This window comes from Hylobates moloch, unplaced genomic scaffold (genome assembly GCF_009828535.3).
Source record: "Hylobates moloch isolate HMO894 unplaced genomic scaffold, HMol_V3 SCAFFOLD_1, whole genome shotgun sequence".
NCBI lineage: Eukaryota > Metazoa > Chordata > Mammalia > Primates > Hylobatidae > Hylobates > Hylobates moloch.
Genome location: NW_026652276.1, coordinates 73303862 through 73321876, shown reverse-complemented (window position 1 = coordinate 73321876; position 18015 = coordinate 73303862). Strand labels below are relative to the sequence as shown.

The following is an 18015-nucleotide window of genomic DNA, read 5'->3' as shown; positions in this document are numbered from 1 at the left end:
AATGCTAGAATAAGAAAATCACCATTTTGCAATCCTCAATTAAATAATCATTTCAAACAAGGATCATCAATGGCTGCCAAAACCCATGGGTAAAAGGTGCTTGGGAGCCAAGACATTCACAGGGCCTAAGTGTGACTGCGTAGATTCCACCCAAATTAAGAAGGAAAAAAATACACCTTTAAAACGCAGCAATGTAGCAGTGACCACCTCAACAAAGTGATCAAACTCAAACGCCACTAAGAGCAGAACAAGCTGACATTATGTTCTTCCTAATAAGATTCTGTATCAACTAGCACAGCATAACCTATAAAGTATTCTTGCTATATGTATTTAACCTTGATCTAATCAAGCAATTAGACCTAACTTCCATTTTATGAGAACTGCAGGGTAAAAAAGGAAAGACAGGCTAAATATTCAGACAAATCCTCAGTGTGGGATTCTCAAAGACAAGAGGTCTGCCTCTTTAAAACATCAATGTCATAGCAAAAAGCTAGAGGCAACTACTCCAAATTGGAAGAAACTAATGAGATATTCCCAGTGCAATGCATGAATCTTGATTAGATCTTGGATGGAACAAAACAGCTATATATAAAATGTTGTGAGGCCAACTGGAGAAATATGATTATGAATATTTAATAATGCCCTTTGAAACTGTATGCTAACATATGTAGGGGTAAAGTGGTATGGCATTAAAATTTATTTTCAAAAGGTTCATAAAAAATGAATGTGAATGCATATGCATGTACACACACACACATACAAATTGAGAGCTCAAATGTGATGAAATGTTAACAACTGTTAAATCTTGGTAAAAGGGTATAAGGATCTTCGCTAAATCTTTCAACGTTTCTGTGTTTGAGCATTTTTTTAATGAAAAGCTGGGAGAAAAAACTATTGAATTTGTCATATCTGTACAAGATGATAACTTAGATCCATAACTTTTTAGATATGGAAAAACAAAGATGAGTCATGAGTCCACGTGAACATGACCATCAGGCAGGAGGACGTGTGGGACCGGAAGCTCTCTGATTCCTTTCTCCAGGTGCATTTCTGTATTTTCTGACCATCTCTACCACCCCTTCATTCACTTCATCCTTTTTTCCTTCCTTTCTACCCTCTATTTCAATATTTAGCCTGTGACATTCTCCTAGCGATGTTAGAAAACTCTTAGTTCCTCTTGTACTAAGGTATACCTAAAAACCTTGGTTCATCTAGGAAGCAAGTGATCATTTTATACATTCACAGTATGTAAGCACAAAGTCCTGCAAAAATATGATTACTAAAGAGGGACAAATACTGTGAACTCTTTTGCTTCAATTCACCAAATATATATTAATAAATCATATTTGTGGACTATTTCATTACCATATTAAATAGTAGTATACCTTCTACCGTAAATCTCCATTAATAGTCAGAAATAGGGCACGGTTCTTCGGAACACCAACTCTGTAGTACTTCTTGCAAACCCATCCTACATTCTATATTGCTCTAGGCCTGTGGTTCTTAGCGTGGTCCATGGGCCAGCACCATCAGCATGCCCTGGGAGCTTAGAAGGAGTGCAGATTCTCTGGCCCTACCCTAGACTACAAAATCAGAAAAATCTGGGGACGAGGCCTGGAGTTGTGTTGGCGTGAGCCCTCCAGGTGATTCTGAGACACACTAAAGTTTGAAAAACACTTTAGGCTGTGCCAGTTGATTTAAAGGGAAAGGAAAGCTTCATTATGCACTGATTGCAAACATGAAGAAATGTTTTCATGGCACCAGGGATTTCAACCTGGTTCCAGATGAAGTCAAATCTTACTTATATTGGAGTTGGCATACCTTGGCCTGCCACTGGCACCATGGTTTCTGAATGATCTGACAATTCCAAGCTAAAGCCTCTGATTGCAGACAGCATTGAAACAACAATGAAAGAGTTATATGGAGAGCAGGACCGATTATCAGGATTGAGTTTAAATCCAGTGGCACAGGCACAGGAAAACAATCCTCCTGGTACAGGCAGGCAAATCTGCTGACAGGCATTCATGTTGTTGCTACAGCCATTTGAGGATTCGGCGGCATCTAAATGAAAACAAAATCCATTTGTAACTTTTGATCCTAGCTACTCGTCACCCCATCTCAAATTTATTTAATTGGGTCACCAAATAATTTATTCTAAAAATTAATAACCAACATATAGTAGCTGAGTTAACAATCTAAAAACAACATTGGAGAGACTAGAGCTTATACAATAACACCTAAAGGTATGAAACCAGTAACCCAACTATTGTATAATAGTTAGAGAATGGGGTTTCAATTGTTTTCTTCTACAAATCATGCGAGGATTAGGGAGGTCAGTATATAAATCTGTTCATAATTTGCCTATGAACTGGCACTTAAAATAATATGTTCAATTACATGATTAATAATGTGATTTTTTTTAAATATATAAGATTTGAAGAATAATCCTTGAATTAATGGCATTCGCAGTGACTTGGATGAAACTGGAGACTATTATTCAAAGTGAAGTAACTCAGAAATGGAAAACCAAACATCGTATGTTCTCACTGGTATGTGGGAGCTAAGGTATGAGGACACAAAGGCCTAAGAATGATACAATGGACTTTGGGGACTTGGGGGAAGGGTGGGAGGGGGCAAGGGATAAAAGACTACAAATAGGGTGCAGTGTATACGGCTCGGGTGATGGGTGCACCAAAATCTCACAAATCACCACGAAAGGACTTACTCATGTAACCAAACACCACCTGTTCCCCAAAAACCTATGGAAAAATAAAAAAAAAGAGAATATTCTTTATAGGAATAAAAAATTAATTTCTATTGCATGTGTTTCTTTCACATGCAGTTAAAAAAAAAATACATAGTGACAAACTTAGGTTATAGGACAGGAAACAAACTGTTTGATCATCTTTGGCTGAAGACAAAGCTATAAAATACATCAAAAAATAATACCTGTATCATAACGCTAATTTAAAGGGGTAAATCAGAAATTAGATTATCTTTGGAAAAAAATGTTGAAATAGGCAACATCCGAAAGTATTCCTTTTAAGACTAAAAATTCCATCCCATTAGCACTTTCCCAGCAGGCATCCAACTCATATGCCCTGAGCACCTTCTATGTGCCAGGCACTATTCTAATCACTGAGTATTGAGCAGTAAACAAGACAGACAAAATGCCTGCCCGTATGGAGGTTATATTCTAATAAGTAACACAAACAAGAGAAAACAGGGAGTTCTATGAAGCAAAAGCAAAGTAAGGAATTGAAAGTAATGGGAAGAGAAGGGGAATAAACTTACTCTGAAGTCAATCTGGCCTTTCAGATGCCAAATCAGCCCTTGGCACTTAATCATGCTTAAGACTTCATTATCATTTTTTAAATATTTTGGGTAATTTCAATTTGTATGCACATGTATGTACATGAAACTGTGTGAGGGTCTGTGCTTACAAATGTAAGCTATGTGTGAATATGCATTATACACCCACGAATGTATTTCAGTGACAAATACTTACTGCGTCTGTGATAAACTTGAAGACCCCTCAGATTTGGAACATTATCTCTCAAGACTATTTTGTTGGCCCCAGTGGCCTTGTCAACTCTTTCAATGACCTCATACTGTTCATCAGTATAATAAAGGAAAGAATCATAGACTGCAATTCCCCAGGGGTGAGAAAGCTGGTGTACCAGGATCATTCGATCTGTTCCATCCACGTTTCCTCTTTCAATCTAAAGGATCAGAATTTTCATTAGTTTCATTGGATTCATAGTGAAAATTTTGAACATTTAAACATTAATATTCTCCTAATTATGTCTCACATTTATACAGCCCTCTATCCCTTACAGAGATTTTTCACATCTATTTTCTGATTTGATCATCACAACTACACCAAGCAGCAGGTCAGGAAAATGTCACTGTCCATTTCACTGATAATGAAGACAGAGCTCACATGAGTCAGTCAACCTTTTCAGGTGGCACAGTGAAGAAAAGGGAGCTAAACCTCTAGTCCCTGCATGTGATATTCTGGTCAAGGATGTACTCAAACATCTAAGTGTGGGCCATTGCACAGGAGCTGACTCACCCTGAGTTTAACACCTTCACTGACAATTTCTGTAACAGAGATTGGAAATATGCCCCCAAACAACCACAGGGGACAGCAAGACAGGACGGGGCCAAAAATGGTGCCATTATATTGGAACAGATAACAAGCTTTAATCAAAACAGCTTTGGTAAACTGGAAAAGAACCACAAGAATAAAGTCCCTAAGGGAAAATGACAAGTAGTCAGCTTCTTCTGGAAGAAAAATGAAATGTAGATGTAGCTGGTTTAATTTCACGCCAAAAACCTGCCTCAAGTGCCTGCTCTGTGCCAGGATCTGGGCTGGGTATTAGCGAGAGACACAGTGTGGCTTTACTGCCACAGCTGACAAGGGAGCCCAGCAGTTACAAGAGTGGTTATGCCCTAGAAACTGATCGAAGTTCTAGAATTTAGAACATAAGGAACATGAGCTTGGAGGAGAGCTGCAGAGGGAGTGGAGACCAGGACCAGATTAGCTGAGCGACCTCACAGAAGTGTTGGGAGCTACTCCTCGGGGCAAAGCTCCAAGCTGAGCCATGATCCAACTTGCTGACTGTGGCTTTATGAAGAAAACATGTCTCCAACACGAAAACAGGCTTCACCACTGAAGGCCATGCCTAGTCAAGGCCAGAGAGAGGTTGCTCAGAACGGTAGAGGTGGCAGAAAAGATCTGGGCATGAGTGACAGGCTGAGGATGGATTGCAGGATTTGGTGATATTAAACCAGGAGAGTGAAGGAGAAATAAGGGAACTACACTAGGAGAAAGGTTGGAGAGTCACACCACTAACAAGCTTGCAGATTTAGAAGCTGTGTCCTGTCAGATGTGTGTACAGAAACCATACCATGTAACAAGAGCTTCCTCATCATTGAACACATGAACCCAACTCTGCAAAGTGTTTTCACACACCATCACTTCTTTTTAATCTCCGAAGCTTACCACCATTATAGGTCCATATTCGGAGTGAAGTTAGTACTTGTTGAACAAACAATGAACTGAAAGCCAAACCTACTTCACAATATTATGAAAAGCATCAATGTCAAGGATCTGAAATAACTACTGTTAAAAAGCAAGGAAGGGACTAGCATATATTCAATTCATCACCCAAAGCAATGTTTCATCAATAATTATTACTGAGCACTGTCTACGTGCCTAGCCCCAGCTCAGTGAAGGTCAAATACTCTTTCAATGAGTGAACGAGACTTTATAGTTTCTGCTTCTTATTGTAGAATATAATGAACCCAACCTTGGAGTTGAAAATTACCACTAAAGAAAGTTTCACATGTGCATTAATCATGTTAGAATATTAGAGAAGAATGTGTAGCTATAAGGGGATGCTGAGTTCAGAACCTTGCTACATAAATAAATAGATACATACATACATACACACACACATAGGTAGATACATAGAATATACCTATATCCTATACAGATATATAAATTCCATATTCTATATACAATAGATATATATTCTGTATTCTATAAATATATATTCTATGTTCTATAATAGATATATATTCCATATCTATATAGATCATATACCATGTAGTATAGGTATATATTCTATATTTTATATATATATTCTCTCTATATATATATAGGTATATATATATTCTCTCTCTATATATATAGGTATATATATATATTCTCTCTCTATATATATATAGGTATATATATATATATATTCTCTATAATTGGAGAACCCAGAGTACTTTCAAAGAAAAACACTGAAATCACTAAACCATGAAAGAAATGGCTCTGAAAGGACAAGTAAGAAATGACAAATGGAATTAATTTATCCTGGAGAAAAACAAACATTGGTGGGAAAATTAATAAACATTACCCTATAGGGAACTATGCACGTACTATAAAGAACTGGACTTCAGCTAGGGGCGAGGTATGTGCAAGTGAGAGAAGTTATTGGGAGAAACGGCAGTGAAACACTGGTACAAGTTACCAAATAAGATTGTTCAAGAACCACTGCCTGACAGCTCAGAACACTCAGCATCAGCTACACCAGCTCAGCATAAAGACCAAAAGATTGAAAGGGTGCTCATACCACTCCTCTTCCAGTGACTGCCCAGTAGAGTTTCTGCTCTTCGATGTCAAGGGTGACACACTCCAGGTGTTCGAGGTTCCCAGTGAAGAGAGTTTTCACAGATGTGCCATCCATGTTAGCACTGGCGATCTTGGCAGGAACCCCACTGTCAGTTCCTTGGTCTGACCAGTACAGCTTCCTACAACCATGAAAAACACCAGCATGTAACAAAGCAGAAGGTGGATTTGAGTCAGTGACATAAATGACAATGTGTATTACTTGTCCTCAAGATGCTCACAATACAGTGGGCGAAGGCTGACAATCAGTATCTCGTTGCATACAATGTGGAGGGGTACCTCACCAGTGTTCTACCAATGTCGGTATATTTCCCAGCTATAATTGGAGTAGAGGCCATTTAAAATGGTGTCTGGAATAAGAAGCTAGGGTTTCCCACTGGCAGCTGAACCTTTAGCATGGTCAGATGTGTGGGAAGCTTATGACAAGGAAGAAACGTACATCAATAATCCCTCCATCTTCAGTACATAGTGAAGGCCAAAGCTAATATAAAAAGCTGCCAAGTACACTCCCTGATCACTTATCAGGCCTCATTCAGTTCTTCTCCAAATCGCCATCTACCACAAGACAAGCTACTTAATTACCTAACCTGATTCCTGTGATGAAAAATGCAAAGAGTTTTGAAAACTGACACAGAAAATAGGAGAAATAATGAGTAACACTTCTCTGTGAGAGTGGAATCTTGTTATCATGCTGTTATGTAGTAAGGAAGACTTCTTTTTTCTTTCTATTTCACAGCAATCATGTACGCATGAACCATAATCACCACACAGCATTGCCAAATCCATGATATATGAAAATGTATTAAAATATATGAAGGGCTGTTTTCCATCTCCACTGAAGACGTAACTTCTAGACTTGAACCCAGCTTTTAATTCCTTTTGATTGCACCTCCTTCTATATCTTCAATAGACAATCCTCCTACACTCTTTTCTGAAAAGTCCTCAAACCCTTCATTTAAGTAGTCTTTATTCACCTACCTCTTCCACCACCAAATCAATATACCCGTCCTTTGAATTTCATCTTCAACTCTAAACTTCTCCGCCCCTAAGTTCTCAAACTCTGAAATGCTCTGCTTCGACCAAAAACTCTCATTTCTTCCTTGCTTTAACTTTTCCTATTAAACTTGTTCTTTGCCCTTAAGCCCTGCCTGAGCTCCCAACCCTCCAGTCCCTCTACACCTGGACATCATATGTAACCATTTCAACAATATTCTTATTTATTCTTTTGGGCTCCCATTGTGCCTAAGCTAATCTCCAACCCTGGGTTTCTGCCCTTTTTTTTCTTTCTCCTCTCCCATTTCAGGCTACCAAGAGTTTCCTGGACATAACACAAAACTTTCGTGAATTCTGAATTCACTAAAAATCTAAGTTCCCTAATCTAAGCTGAGGATTCTCATCCCTAGCAGACTTTATATCATGTTCCCCATATTGACTATTTCAAGTCATTCCTGTTCTTCATAAATTTCTAATTCCTTCCCCATAACTTTCACTCTCAATCAATTACTTCTTCATCACTGATCTTTCATCTGCTGCTAAAGAATACGCTCAGGTTTGTCTATGCTGAAAGACATTTTCCTGTTACATTTTGACCTACAAGTTTATCTTTCTCTAACTTTCCAATACAAAATTCTTAAAAGAGTATTCACATTTCCTCATCCTCCTTCCATTCTTTTAACTTCTACTATCTCTATTCAATATCCTCTCTCGAATATCACCAGAGACCCTGTAATTGCCTCAGCTCTTTATTAGTGATCACCCACAAAGATATTTTTCTGCAACAACTGGTTCAATGACATTTATCACAACTTTATCAAGACTTTCTCTTCACTGAGAATCCAAGACATTAGATCCTCAAGTCTCTGTCTTGTTTCTCCTCCTATGCCCTCTGACAAAATTCTAAGCTCTTCTAATTGTCTCCCAACCCAACTGGGTTGCTCTTAGTCACTTGAACAAACCCTCAATTTTCTGTCCCTTTGCTCTTGACCTTCCATCCTTCATATCGCCTGATAGAGCTTAAAAGCCAGCTCTGCTTTTAAATTCTAGGTATGCTTTAAGATCCAGTCCAAATGATATCTCTTCCACCAAGCTGAAAGGTCGCCTCTTTATAGCACTATCATCCCAATTTTTTTAGCCTCTCTTATGGCTCTTAATCATATATGAACCTGGGTTATTGTTATTTATACACAAGCCTTATCCTCCTTACTAAGCCATAAATCCTTAAGGTTGCAAAGGTGGCAAATTAGGTCTTCAATCTTTGTAACCACCCTCTGAACTCCCCACCATGGCCCCATGAAAGAGACTGCCTCCACTTGCCAAAATTAATGTCTTCCTCTTCTCTCTGGGTAAATAGGTGGACTGCATGTCCTTCCGTGCAGTTAGCTGTGGCCATGTGACCCAATTCTAGCTGAAGGAGTGTGAGCACAAGTGGTGTGCACTACTTGTAGGCCTGGCTCATAAAAACCTCCCAGCAAATTTCTGAATGTTCTTTCCTTTACTGCTCAGAAGATCTTGATACTCAGAATGACCTAGGAAGCCTCCTACTGAAGATGGCAGAGCATCCATCAGCCTGGGTCCCAAATGACTATGTAAAGTAGAGCTTCCTCCCATCTTCTGCCCAAACCCCATTGCCCATATAAAAGACAAATAAATTTCTATTTTCTTTGAGCCATTACATATTTTGGAGCTTATTTGCTTCAACAGTTAGCTATCTTAACTAACACACCACCCAACAAAGGTACACAATGCAGAAATGTCTGATAAATGAAAAAAAAATAATGAGCAAGCCCGAGTTTCAAAAGTAGAATTTCGAACCTAAGACGTTCCTTCTTCTAGAAAGAACAACTGAAAACTAGTACAAGCCAGCAGGCACAGAAGAGAATGTTTGCTTCTTGTGCCCTTTAAGAATTGGATTTGGTTTCCATGTCATCCTTATTTGAAACAGAGAGCCAATACAAATTATTTCTTCAGTGCCCTTCTAGGCCTAAGAATCTGATAACTTTCAAACATTAAGCCAAAATCCACTTGGAATGATGCAACAATCTCTTTTAAAAAAAAAATCAATGCTCATATTTTACAATTTGTTATTCTGGTTTATAATATGGTATAGTAGATCAATAGAATGAAATAGCCAATCAAACAGACCAGAGGACTCCAGCCTACATCCATTAAGACCATTTTCTCCCAACTGGTCTCCCTGGCCCTGGCCTCTCTCCACATCAATCCTGACCAATTTTTCTCAAACACAAATTTGGTTCTATCACTCCCTTCCTCAAAATTCCTTGCTGGGAAGAGCAAACCAAATACCACATGTTCGCACTTATAAGTGGGAGCTAAACATTGAGCACACAGAGACATAAACATGGGGACAACAGACACTGTGGACTACTAGAGAGGGGAGGAAGGGAGGAGCTCATGGGTTGAAAAATTAACTATTGGGTACTATGCTCACTATCTGGGTACAATATACCCATGTAACAAACCTGCACATGTGCCCCCTGTATCTAAAATAAAAGTTGAAATTTTTAAAAAAAAATTCCTACTTGCTCCTTATTACTAAAAGAATAAAGTTCAACTCCTTAGCATGATATTAAAGGCCCTCCATGATTTGTCCCCAAATGACCTTATCTGTTGTATCTCCCATGTGGTCAACAGCTCCCTACTCTAAGCCTCTGGTTCCAGCTCTTCCCACAATCCTGCTATTGCCACCATACTTCTGTGCCTTCACGGCTCCCTTGGCCTCAAGAATCACTGCCTGGTTGCAACCCACTCTCCGCCTACTAGAAGGCTTCTCATCCTTCAAGGTCTATTGCAAATGTTACATAACCCCTTAGAGCTTTCCGTGTCCTTTCAAAGTCAGAATATATTATCAATTCTTATAATGCTATTTAAAAATTCCCAAAATTCTTTCTTGTTTGGAATTAAATTTAAATCCAGTGCTGTTCATTTGAAGACCATAGAACAAAATACAAACAATATCCTGCACATTAAATATAGGTCAGAGCTATTTCTCTTTCTCACTGAGATCTATTATTTTTCAAATGTTGACATATGAAATCAGAAGACGTCCTAAATTTGAAATCTTCCATTTTGTCAGACCCTGATATTAACAAGAACAATGCTGCATGGAAGACACGTGTCATTTATGAATACTCACCCACGAGCAGGATCAACAGTTATGCCAATTGGAAAGCCAACTCCAAGGGCTGTCCCATCATTGGCAATCAATGTTTTTCTGTATCTGATATCTCCGTGGAGTGTCAAAACCTATAGCATAAAATCACTTATTAGAACTGAGTTTCCTAAGGGGAACCAAAGGAAACTGAGATGAAGGAGAACTTACATACAAAACAAATTCCAAAGCACGATTAGGGATAGATGAGAGAGGGTTTGCATGAGATTCAGATCATCTATATTGCACTTCAGGGAAATGAGGAAATTAGCTCAATAGAAAATGGGAGTAAGAGAAGCAAAATCACCTCCCAAGTTCCTACTTCCAACTCACCTAAAATTTCAGGAGGGAACATTTTTATGGATAAAAGGAAGATTCAGTTGGGAAAACATACAGAGCCACTGCCTGAAGAAACTGCAAAAATCCTTCAGGAAAGCTAAGAGAAATCTCTGGAAGACAAATGAGAACGCCACAGCTTTCCTGCACCCCGCCGAGGCACTCGGTGGCCAGTTACTGCCAACACAGTTGATCAAAATAGCCCAAATTTACTCAGAGATACAGTGAATTCTGTTCCAAGTCAACAACTTAAACAGAAACACATGAGCTGAAATCTCTGCCCTGCCAGGTCCTGACTGTACAACCTGAGGCAAGTAAATTCACCTCTCTGAACTTTATCAGTCAAATATGGAAGGTCTGCATAGACCTTACAGGACTAAGAGATAATATAGGTAAAGCACTTAGCACAGCACCCAGCACAACTGTGTTCAATAAACTCCTATTGTTTAATTGGTCCATCTATTGGTCACTTACTATGTATGAAGTATTAGAGCAAGCATTATTGTGTTTGATCCTCACAAACAATTCTGTGAGGTAGATCCCATTATTTTTCTCAATACAGATGAAGAAAAAGAGGCCTAGAGAGGTTTAGTGGCTTTCCCAAGGCTGTTTGTGATTATTACCGTTATAATCACAGTGTTAACAGGGCCCTGATACAGCACATAGAAATATGGTTTATTGGACTAGAAGGAAGTTTCTTACAGCAATGAAGCTATTTTAATACGTACCTAAGACAGTCTAAGAGACAATTAGTAAGAAATTAGAAAATGTCTGTTGATTTTTGCATTAAGATTTTTCTATAAAATTGCTTTTCAATACAAATAGATTATTTGTGTTTCTGTCTCTCATACATGCGTGTGCAAGTGTGTGTGTGCGCGCGCGCGCGCGCACACACACACACACACACACACACACACACACACACACACACATATCCTTCTTCTTTCCCTCATTCTTTTCCCTAAATTTTTTTCTCTATTGTCTGGTATCTTTCCTCCTGCTTGGACTAAGGTAATTTTTCTTTTCTCAGTTTGCCTCTTTCTGCTACAATCTCTCTCCTTTTCCTAAGACTAAGGATCTCTTTGGTTCAAAGTTCCTTTTTTTGTTTTCTGGAATATATAGAGCTCTCTCTCACACGGCCATTCTGTAGGCTTCACAATTCAGCTATAAAATTTCTTTCAGTGGATGGGCACACAGCTACCCCTAGTGGATAACAGTTTCTTCAATGTTTCTCTTATTTTCAAGTTGGAATTAAACACGAACTACTCTTAGGCAGGAAGGAATATTATACAGGTAAACAGAAAGTGGGGCCGGGCGCGGTGGCTCACGCCTGTAATCCCAGCACTTTGGGAGGCCGAGGCGGCCGGATCATGAGGTCAGGAGATCGAGACCATCCTGGCTAACACAGTGAAACCCCGTCTCTACTAAAAATACAAAAAATTAGCCCGGCGAGGTGGCGGGCGCCTGTAGTCCCAGCTACTCAGGAGGCGGAGGCAGGAGAATGGCGTGAACCCCGGGGGCGGAGACTGCAGTGAGCCGAGATCGCGCCACTGCACTCCAGCCTGGGTGACAGCGAGACTGTCTCAAAAAAAAAAAAAAAAAAAAGTGAATACGATTCCTATTTTCTTAATTAATCCAACAATCACTTGGAAGACTTACTTACAATTTAAATGACCTAAGGGGAAACACCAGTAAAATCATTAAAAGGGCAATTTGCCCTTGGATCATTATCCTCATAGGTATTTTATGGATCTTCTAAAAATATTGATCATTTGAGGGAAACAGCGCTCTGTATTTACAGGATACCTCAGTGTTACGAAGTACTTTTATTTACTCAGCCATAAACTCCACTGTACAGACGAGAAAACAGAGGCTCAGAGAAGTTAAGTAACTTGTCCAAGGTCAAATAGCTCATGAGTGGAGAAAATGCAGTGCTGTCCCCAGTCACAAAATGCATTTCCATGTTTCAGGGTCTTTATTCAACTGTTTTTCTCCGCCTGGGACACCTTTTCCCTACGTCTTCATTTGGCAGAAATAAAAACAGTCGTCCCCCTTCATCCATGGGGGACACATTCCAAGATCACCCAGATGCCTGAAACCTCGGAGAGTACTGAACTCTATATATACTGTTTTTTCCTACACATACACACCTATGATAAAGTTTAATTTATAAATTAGACACGGTAAGAGATTAACAATAATCCAAAAATAGAACAATTATAACAACATACTGTAATAACAATTATGTGAATGTGGTCTCTCTCTCTCTCTGTTTTTAAATATCTTATTGTGCTGTACTCACCTATTCTCAGGCCACTGCAGGTAACTGAAACCTCAGAAAGTAAAACCCTCGGATAAGGAAGGATGTATTAGTCATCTTTCAAGACTCAGCTCACAAGTAACTATGAATGGGAAGTCTGCAGGCTTTCTCTCCTCACTTGTACCTCTGCCTCCAATCACTAGCACTTTATATTCACTGGCCTTATCACACTTACGACACTGGAGCACAGGTATTTGTTTATGTATCTGTCTCACAGATATGTGAGCTACTTAAAGACAGAAAAAAAAAGTTTATTCATCTTAGAATATCCAGGACCAACTGATCCATAGAAAGCATTTCCTAGTGCTCATTAAATGAATGAATAAAATGAGCAAGAAACCCAGACTCAAAGCCAGGTCTTTGGACTTCAAATCAAAATATCTTTCCTCTGTACCACACTGCATTGGGGCATAATTAGAAACTTTTGGTTCATGTGGTTAAAGTGGCCTTACCAGTCCATACACATATGCATGCTCAGTTATTCTCCAACTGGCTGCTACTGTATTGTACCTAACACTAATGGGAAAGACATGTTCCCTGCTTTTGGAAAGCTATAAGTTTAAAAGAAAAGAACCCCATTTACTAATCAAGAGACCAACAGATAAAATAAGAGCATATTAATTGCCATTTGGAATTAAGACAGCTTTGCACTGGGTGGACTCTAGAGAGATATGAGTTTGGTAGTAAGGGTCTTAGGCAGTAGATGTTGCCTATGTTTAATGGGAGGATGATAGTTTTAGTTGAAATCATGAAAAATATTTTCTGCCACTGTCAAAGAGGGTTAAACCAGTCTGGATTGCCAGAGTTGTAGTTTATAAAAGTGCAAAGAGAGAATACTGCTCAGAAATTAGAGCAGCAAAGTTGACCATTTAAGACAAATTCTTAGCTTCTGTGGGCCTTGATTTCTGATGTAAAAAAAAAATAAAAAAAAGAGCTTGAACCAGGGGAGCCTCCAAGGGGCCCTTCATGTTAATACCTGATGATTCTACCTGGCTTGAGATATTTGTGCACACCGCAAATTTCCCTCTCATCACAAATGGCTACCAGACCTGCCTGCCCTCAGGAATGTTGCGAGGATTAAATTAGATGCTAGTGAAAGATCTTTGTAAACTCAAGCGCTGTTCCAGTGGGAGCTCTTTTCTCTGCCTGGGACACCTTTTCCCTATTTCTTCATTTGGCAGAAATAAAAACAGTCGTCTGCAGTCATCCATGGGGGATACATTCCAAGATCACCAATGGATGCGTGAAACCTCAGATAGTACCGAACTCTACGTAGGCTGTGTTCTTAGTCTACAGAGAGTGCTTTTTAGTATAGATAGGTGCTCTAAATTAGCCACCAGGCTGCTGTGCGCCTTGCTCATCTTCAGTATCTTTCTGAATGCTCCAAAGAAAAACAGTCTTGCCAGCTGTTGCCCACCTACAGCAGTGGATTGTCAGGGCTCTGCTAACTATCCCCCTCCAAAACCTTCTCCTTGCTTTGGAGAAGAAAGTTTCACTTTCAAAATTATTATGAATTAATAATCCCTTCCATGTTTTACCCTTCTCTCAGAGTGGAGCAAACCAACACTAGTCAAGTTACCTCTGACTTACTTCATGTGATTTCATACCTGTGCCTCATCTAGAATTTCTTCTGGGAATTAGAGTAAAAAGAACACTTATCTTGAAGAAGAGAGTATCAAAGGAATTAGAATCAAGTTTCTACTTTCTGTTTTGCTGTTAGAAAAACTGTACTGGAGCCATAGAAAGATTTCCATCTAAGAACAGAGGCAAACTATAAATTTGGTTGAGAACTGAAATAGCATTGAAGATTAGATGAGGAAACATAGTAAAGATTCCCTGCTTACCATAATCTTCCCTTTAAGTTGAATTCCTTATGAAACGTTTATTTATCTTCTTATATATTATTTTGTAAATTACCTAAAATACTTTTATAGCAACAAGGTAGTATTGATAATTAGGAGGAAACAAAATAGAGCAATAGAAAGTACAAATAATTTATTTTTGCCAGCCAGGCACGGTGGCTCACGCCTATAATCCCAACACTTTGGGAGTTTGAGGCAGGTGGATCACTTGAGTTCAGGTGTTCAAGACCAGCCTGACCAACATCGTGAAACCCCGTCTCTACTAAAAATACAAAAAATTAACCAGGCATGGTGGTGCATGCCTGTAATCCCAGCTACTCGGGTGGCTGAGACAGGAGAATTGCTTGAACCCTGGAGCCAGAGGTTGCAGTGAGCCAAGGTCTTGCCACTGCACTCCAGCCTGGGTGACAGAGTGAGACTTTGTCTAAAAAAAAAAAAAAAAGAATTTTTTAAGGTGGTTTTCCTCTTTCACTTCAGAGACTTTGATAGTTAATACTAATATCTTTTCCCTTTTTCTTTTTGCTTAAAAATGATTCCAAAATCCACACGAGATCTATTCCTGAGACTAGAGTTTACATCAATCTAAATCCAATGTTTGTGTAAGTAGTATTATGGAATCATTACCTCGATTGACTGAGTTCTAGGATTGGTAGAATAAAGGTTTCTTGAAATCCAATCTAAGGCCAGGTTCATAGAAGGCCCCACCATAGATATAGAAGCAAATACTGTCCTGTTGGTGCCATCTGTCTTCACTCTGTGAATTTCACCCTGGAAAGAAAGACAAGGAGAGGTGAGTGGTTCCAAGGCCACAGCTCCTGCATAAGAACCCTTTCTTCACCGTGGCTACCGCGAGCTGCTGTATTTCTTGAACACTCCTTACACTCAGAGGAAAGGCAAACAAAGGTTCAGCACCATTGGGTAGGCTTCAAACGATTTTTCAGTGTGTCACAGGAATACACGAGGCTTACCATTCAGGCTATCTCCAGTACTGGCTACAGATATAGTTCTTAACTACCACAAGCATATGAGTCATAAGAAAAATCCAAGTTACAGATGTGGATCAGAAGGCCAGGAGTATATTTTGTATATGGGTAACAAACATGAAACACAAAGATCTTTCTTCTCTTCCTGCTTTATAGTCTCCTTGCCCTTTCCCTATTCTTACAGGTTTTTTCCCTGAAGGCTGAGGAAAATGACCTATGAGGAAGAGAACTGAAGAAGTGTTCATTCTTACTCTGGAGGCAAAGATTCTAAAGGATTCTAAAGGAAGGCTCCAGCACCACGTCAAATGCTTTCACTACATTCCGTTAGGGAACTACTACTTTTGTCTTGAGTTTTGATCATTTTTATATTCGTCGAATATTTTCTACTAGCTTAAGACTCCTCTAGGGGCAAGCATTGTGACTGCTGCTTCTTGGCATGTATTCTGTGGTTAGAAGCAGGTAATTCAGTGCAGGGCAAATCATAGGCACTTCTAGAAAATACTTGCTGAATGAGTAAATAATACACAATAGCTTAAATTTGTTTCTTATTCTAAAGCTAAAGAGTGTTATGATTTTTGCTCCAGGCCAAGCTCACATTTATACCCCTCATTGAATCAAAAAACTTAGGGATAAATTTATTTCCACATTGTTTCCCTTTTACCCACATGACAAAAGTTTGCTTATAAGAAAACATCAGTGCAGGCAGGCTCTTCAAGAATAAATTATATACTTTGAATGTTATTCGAAACTTACTGGATTTTCAACCCAATAGATGTATTGCTCAGCATCATCAAATTCAACATCTAAACCATTCTGTATCCCTGCTATGGGGACCATAGCATCATTGCTCCTCACATCAGGATTAAGGGAGATTCCAAAAATTATATGTTGCCTTACAGTTATTAAGAAAGGTTGATCATCTGTGAAAATAGAAGAATATCAGTCAAAATCATATCCCACTATTCCCAGACATTTAGAGTAATGGAAGGCAGTAGCCTGTTACCATCGTATAGGCTAAAATGACATTGCAGCATTGCAGCAATAAATATAATGTACTTCATCAGACAAGCATGGGCCTTTCTCAGGGTTTCAGTGGGCTGCTGGACCACAAGACCTCCAACCCCACATACAACGCTGTCTGGACTTTTTCAAGGCAGGTTGGTATTTATCTTAATCTTCATTAAGTCCTTACTTACACTGATAAACCACCCATGTTTGCTAAACCTCACAGACAGGAAGTTCTTCCACTTCTACACACAGACAAACCTCACTAACACTGATCTCAGGGAAAGGAGAGTTGAGTTTTGAAAAAAAAAAAAAAAGTGAAAAAAATCATTTAGACTATTCTTGTGAAAGGCAGCTTACTAGTTTTAAGAATGTTCCGAAAATAAAACAACACTAAAAAGTGTTGCCTAGTATTTATTGAGACTTTAATAAATAAATCCAATGTATAATCCCGTCAGTTGTTACTTGACTAGTGTCTCTCTTCCCTGTAAGATTTTAACTCCCAAAGGTCAATGACTGTGTCTGATTTGCTCATTATTGTGTCCCAGAGCCTGGTACTCAGAGCCTGGCATAAAATAGTTGCCTAATAAATGTTTGCTAACTAAATGGATGACCACATGACTGCATTAATGGATGAATGTATAAGTGAATAAGTAAATAGTATCTTCCAAAGTTCTCAAAACTGTCTACACATTGTAATTTAAACATTCCCATAATATCTTAAACTATCAGTTCACTTATCTCCTTAATAGATAATAAAAGTTCCTTTTTCAAAAATAATTTAATCTTTATCCTGATCCCCATCAAGAGTGGGGTTTTAAAATTCCTCTCTGAGAAAAGGGAAACTTTTGAATCTAAGTTTTGAGTTAAGATATATGTATAAGATATATCACATATTAAGACAAAGTATGAAATGATTAATCATTACACAACTTTCATAAGCTAAAAATGTTTTCATTATTTTTATAATCCGGGGAAGCTTTCCATCTCAGCAGGATGACTTGGTCATTTTTTCTTTACTTATTTTCACATCTCATTAGCTTTTCCTTGTTCCTGTCACTTCTATTACTGAGAAATAACCCAGTCTTTATTAACCTAGGACAAATTTAAATTTAGTCTCATGTAAATTTTGCAACTATTAATGCTTTACATTTTTC

At 38.7% G+C, this 18015-nt stretch overlaps 1 protein-coding gene across 1 annotated transcript in view; it reads right to left on the bottom strand.

Moving 5' to 3' along the window:
* The window catches only part of LRP2 (LDL receptor related protein 2), a 227500-nt gene that overhangs the window by 85715 nt on the left and 123770 nt on the right, over nt 1–18015 (bottom strand). The window contains exons 32-37 of the mRNA XM_032753385.2: nt 16607–16773; nt 15495–15638; nt 10338–10447; nt 6129–6306; nt 3509–3722; nt 1822–2061 (exon numbers count right to left, since the gene is read on the bottom strand). Of these exons, the coding sequence (XP_032609276.1) occupies nt 1822–2061; nt 3509–3722; nt 6129–6306; nt 10338–10447; nt 15495–15638; nt 16607–16773 (1053 nt within the window). The remainder of the gene's footprint in view (nt 1–1821; nt 2062–3508; nt 3723–6128; nt 6307–10337; nt 10448–15494; nt 15639–16606; nt 16774–18015) is intronic.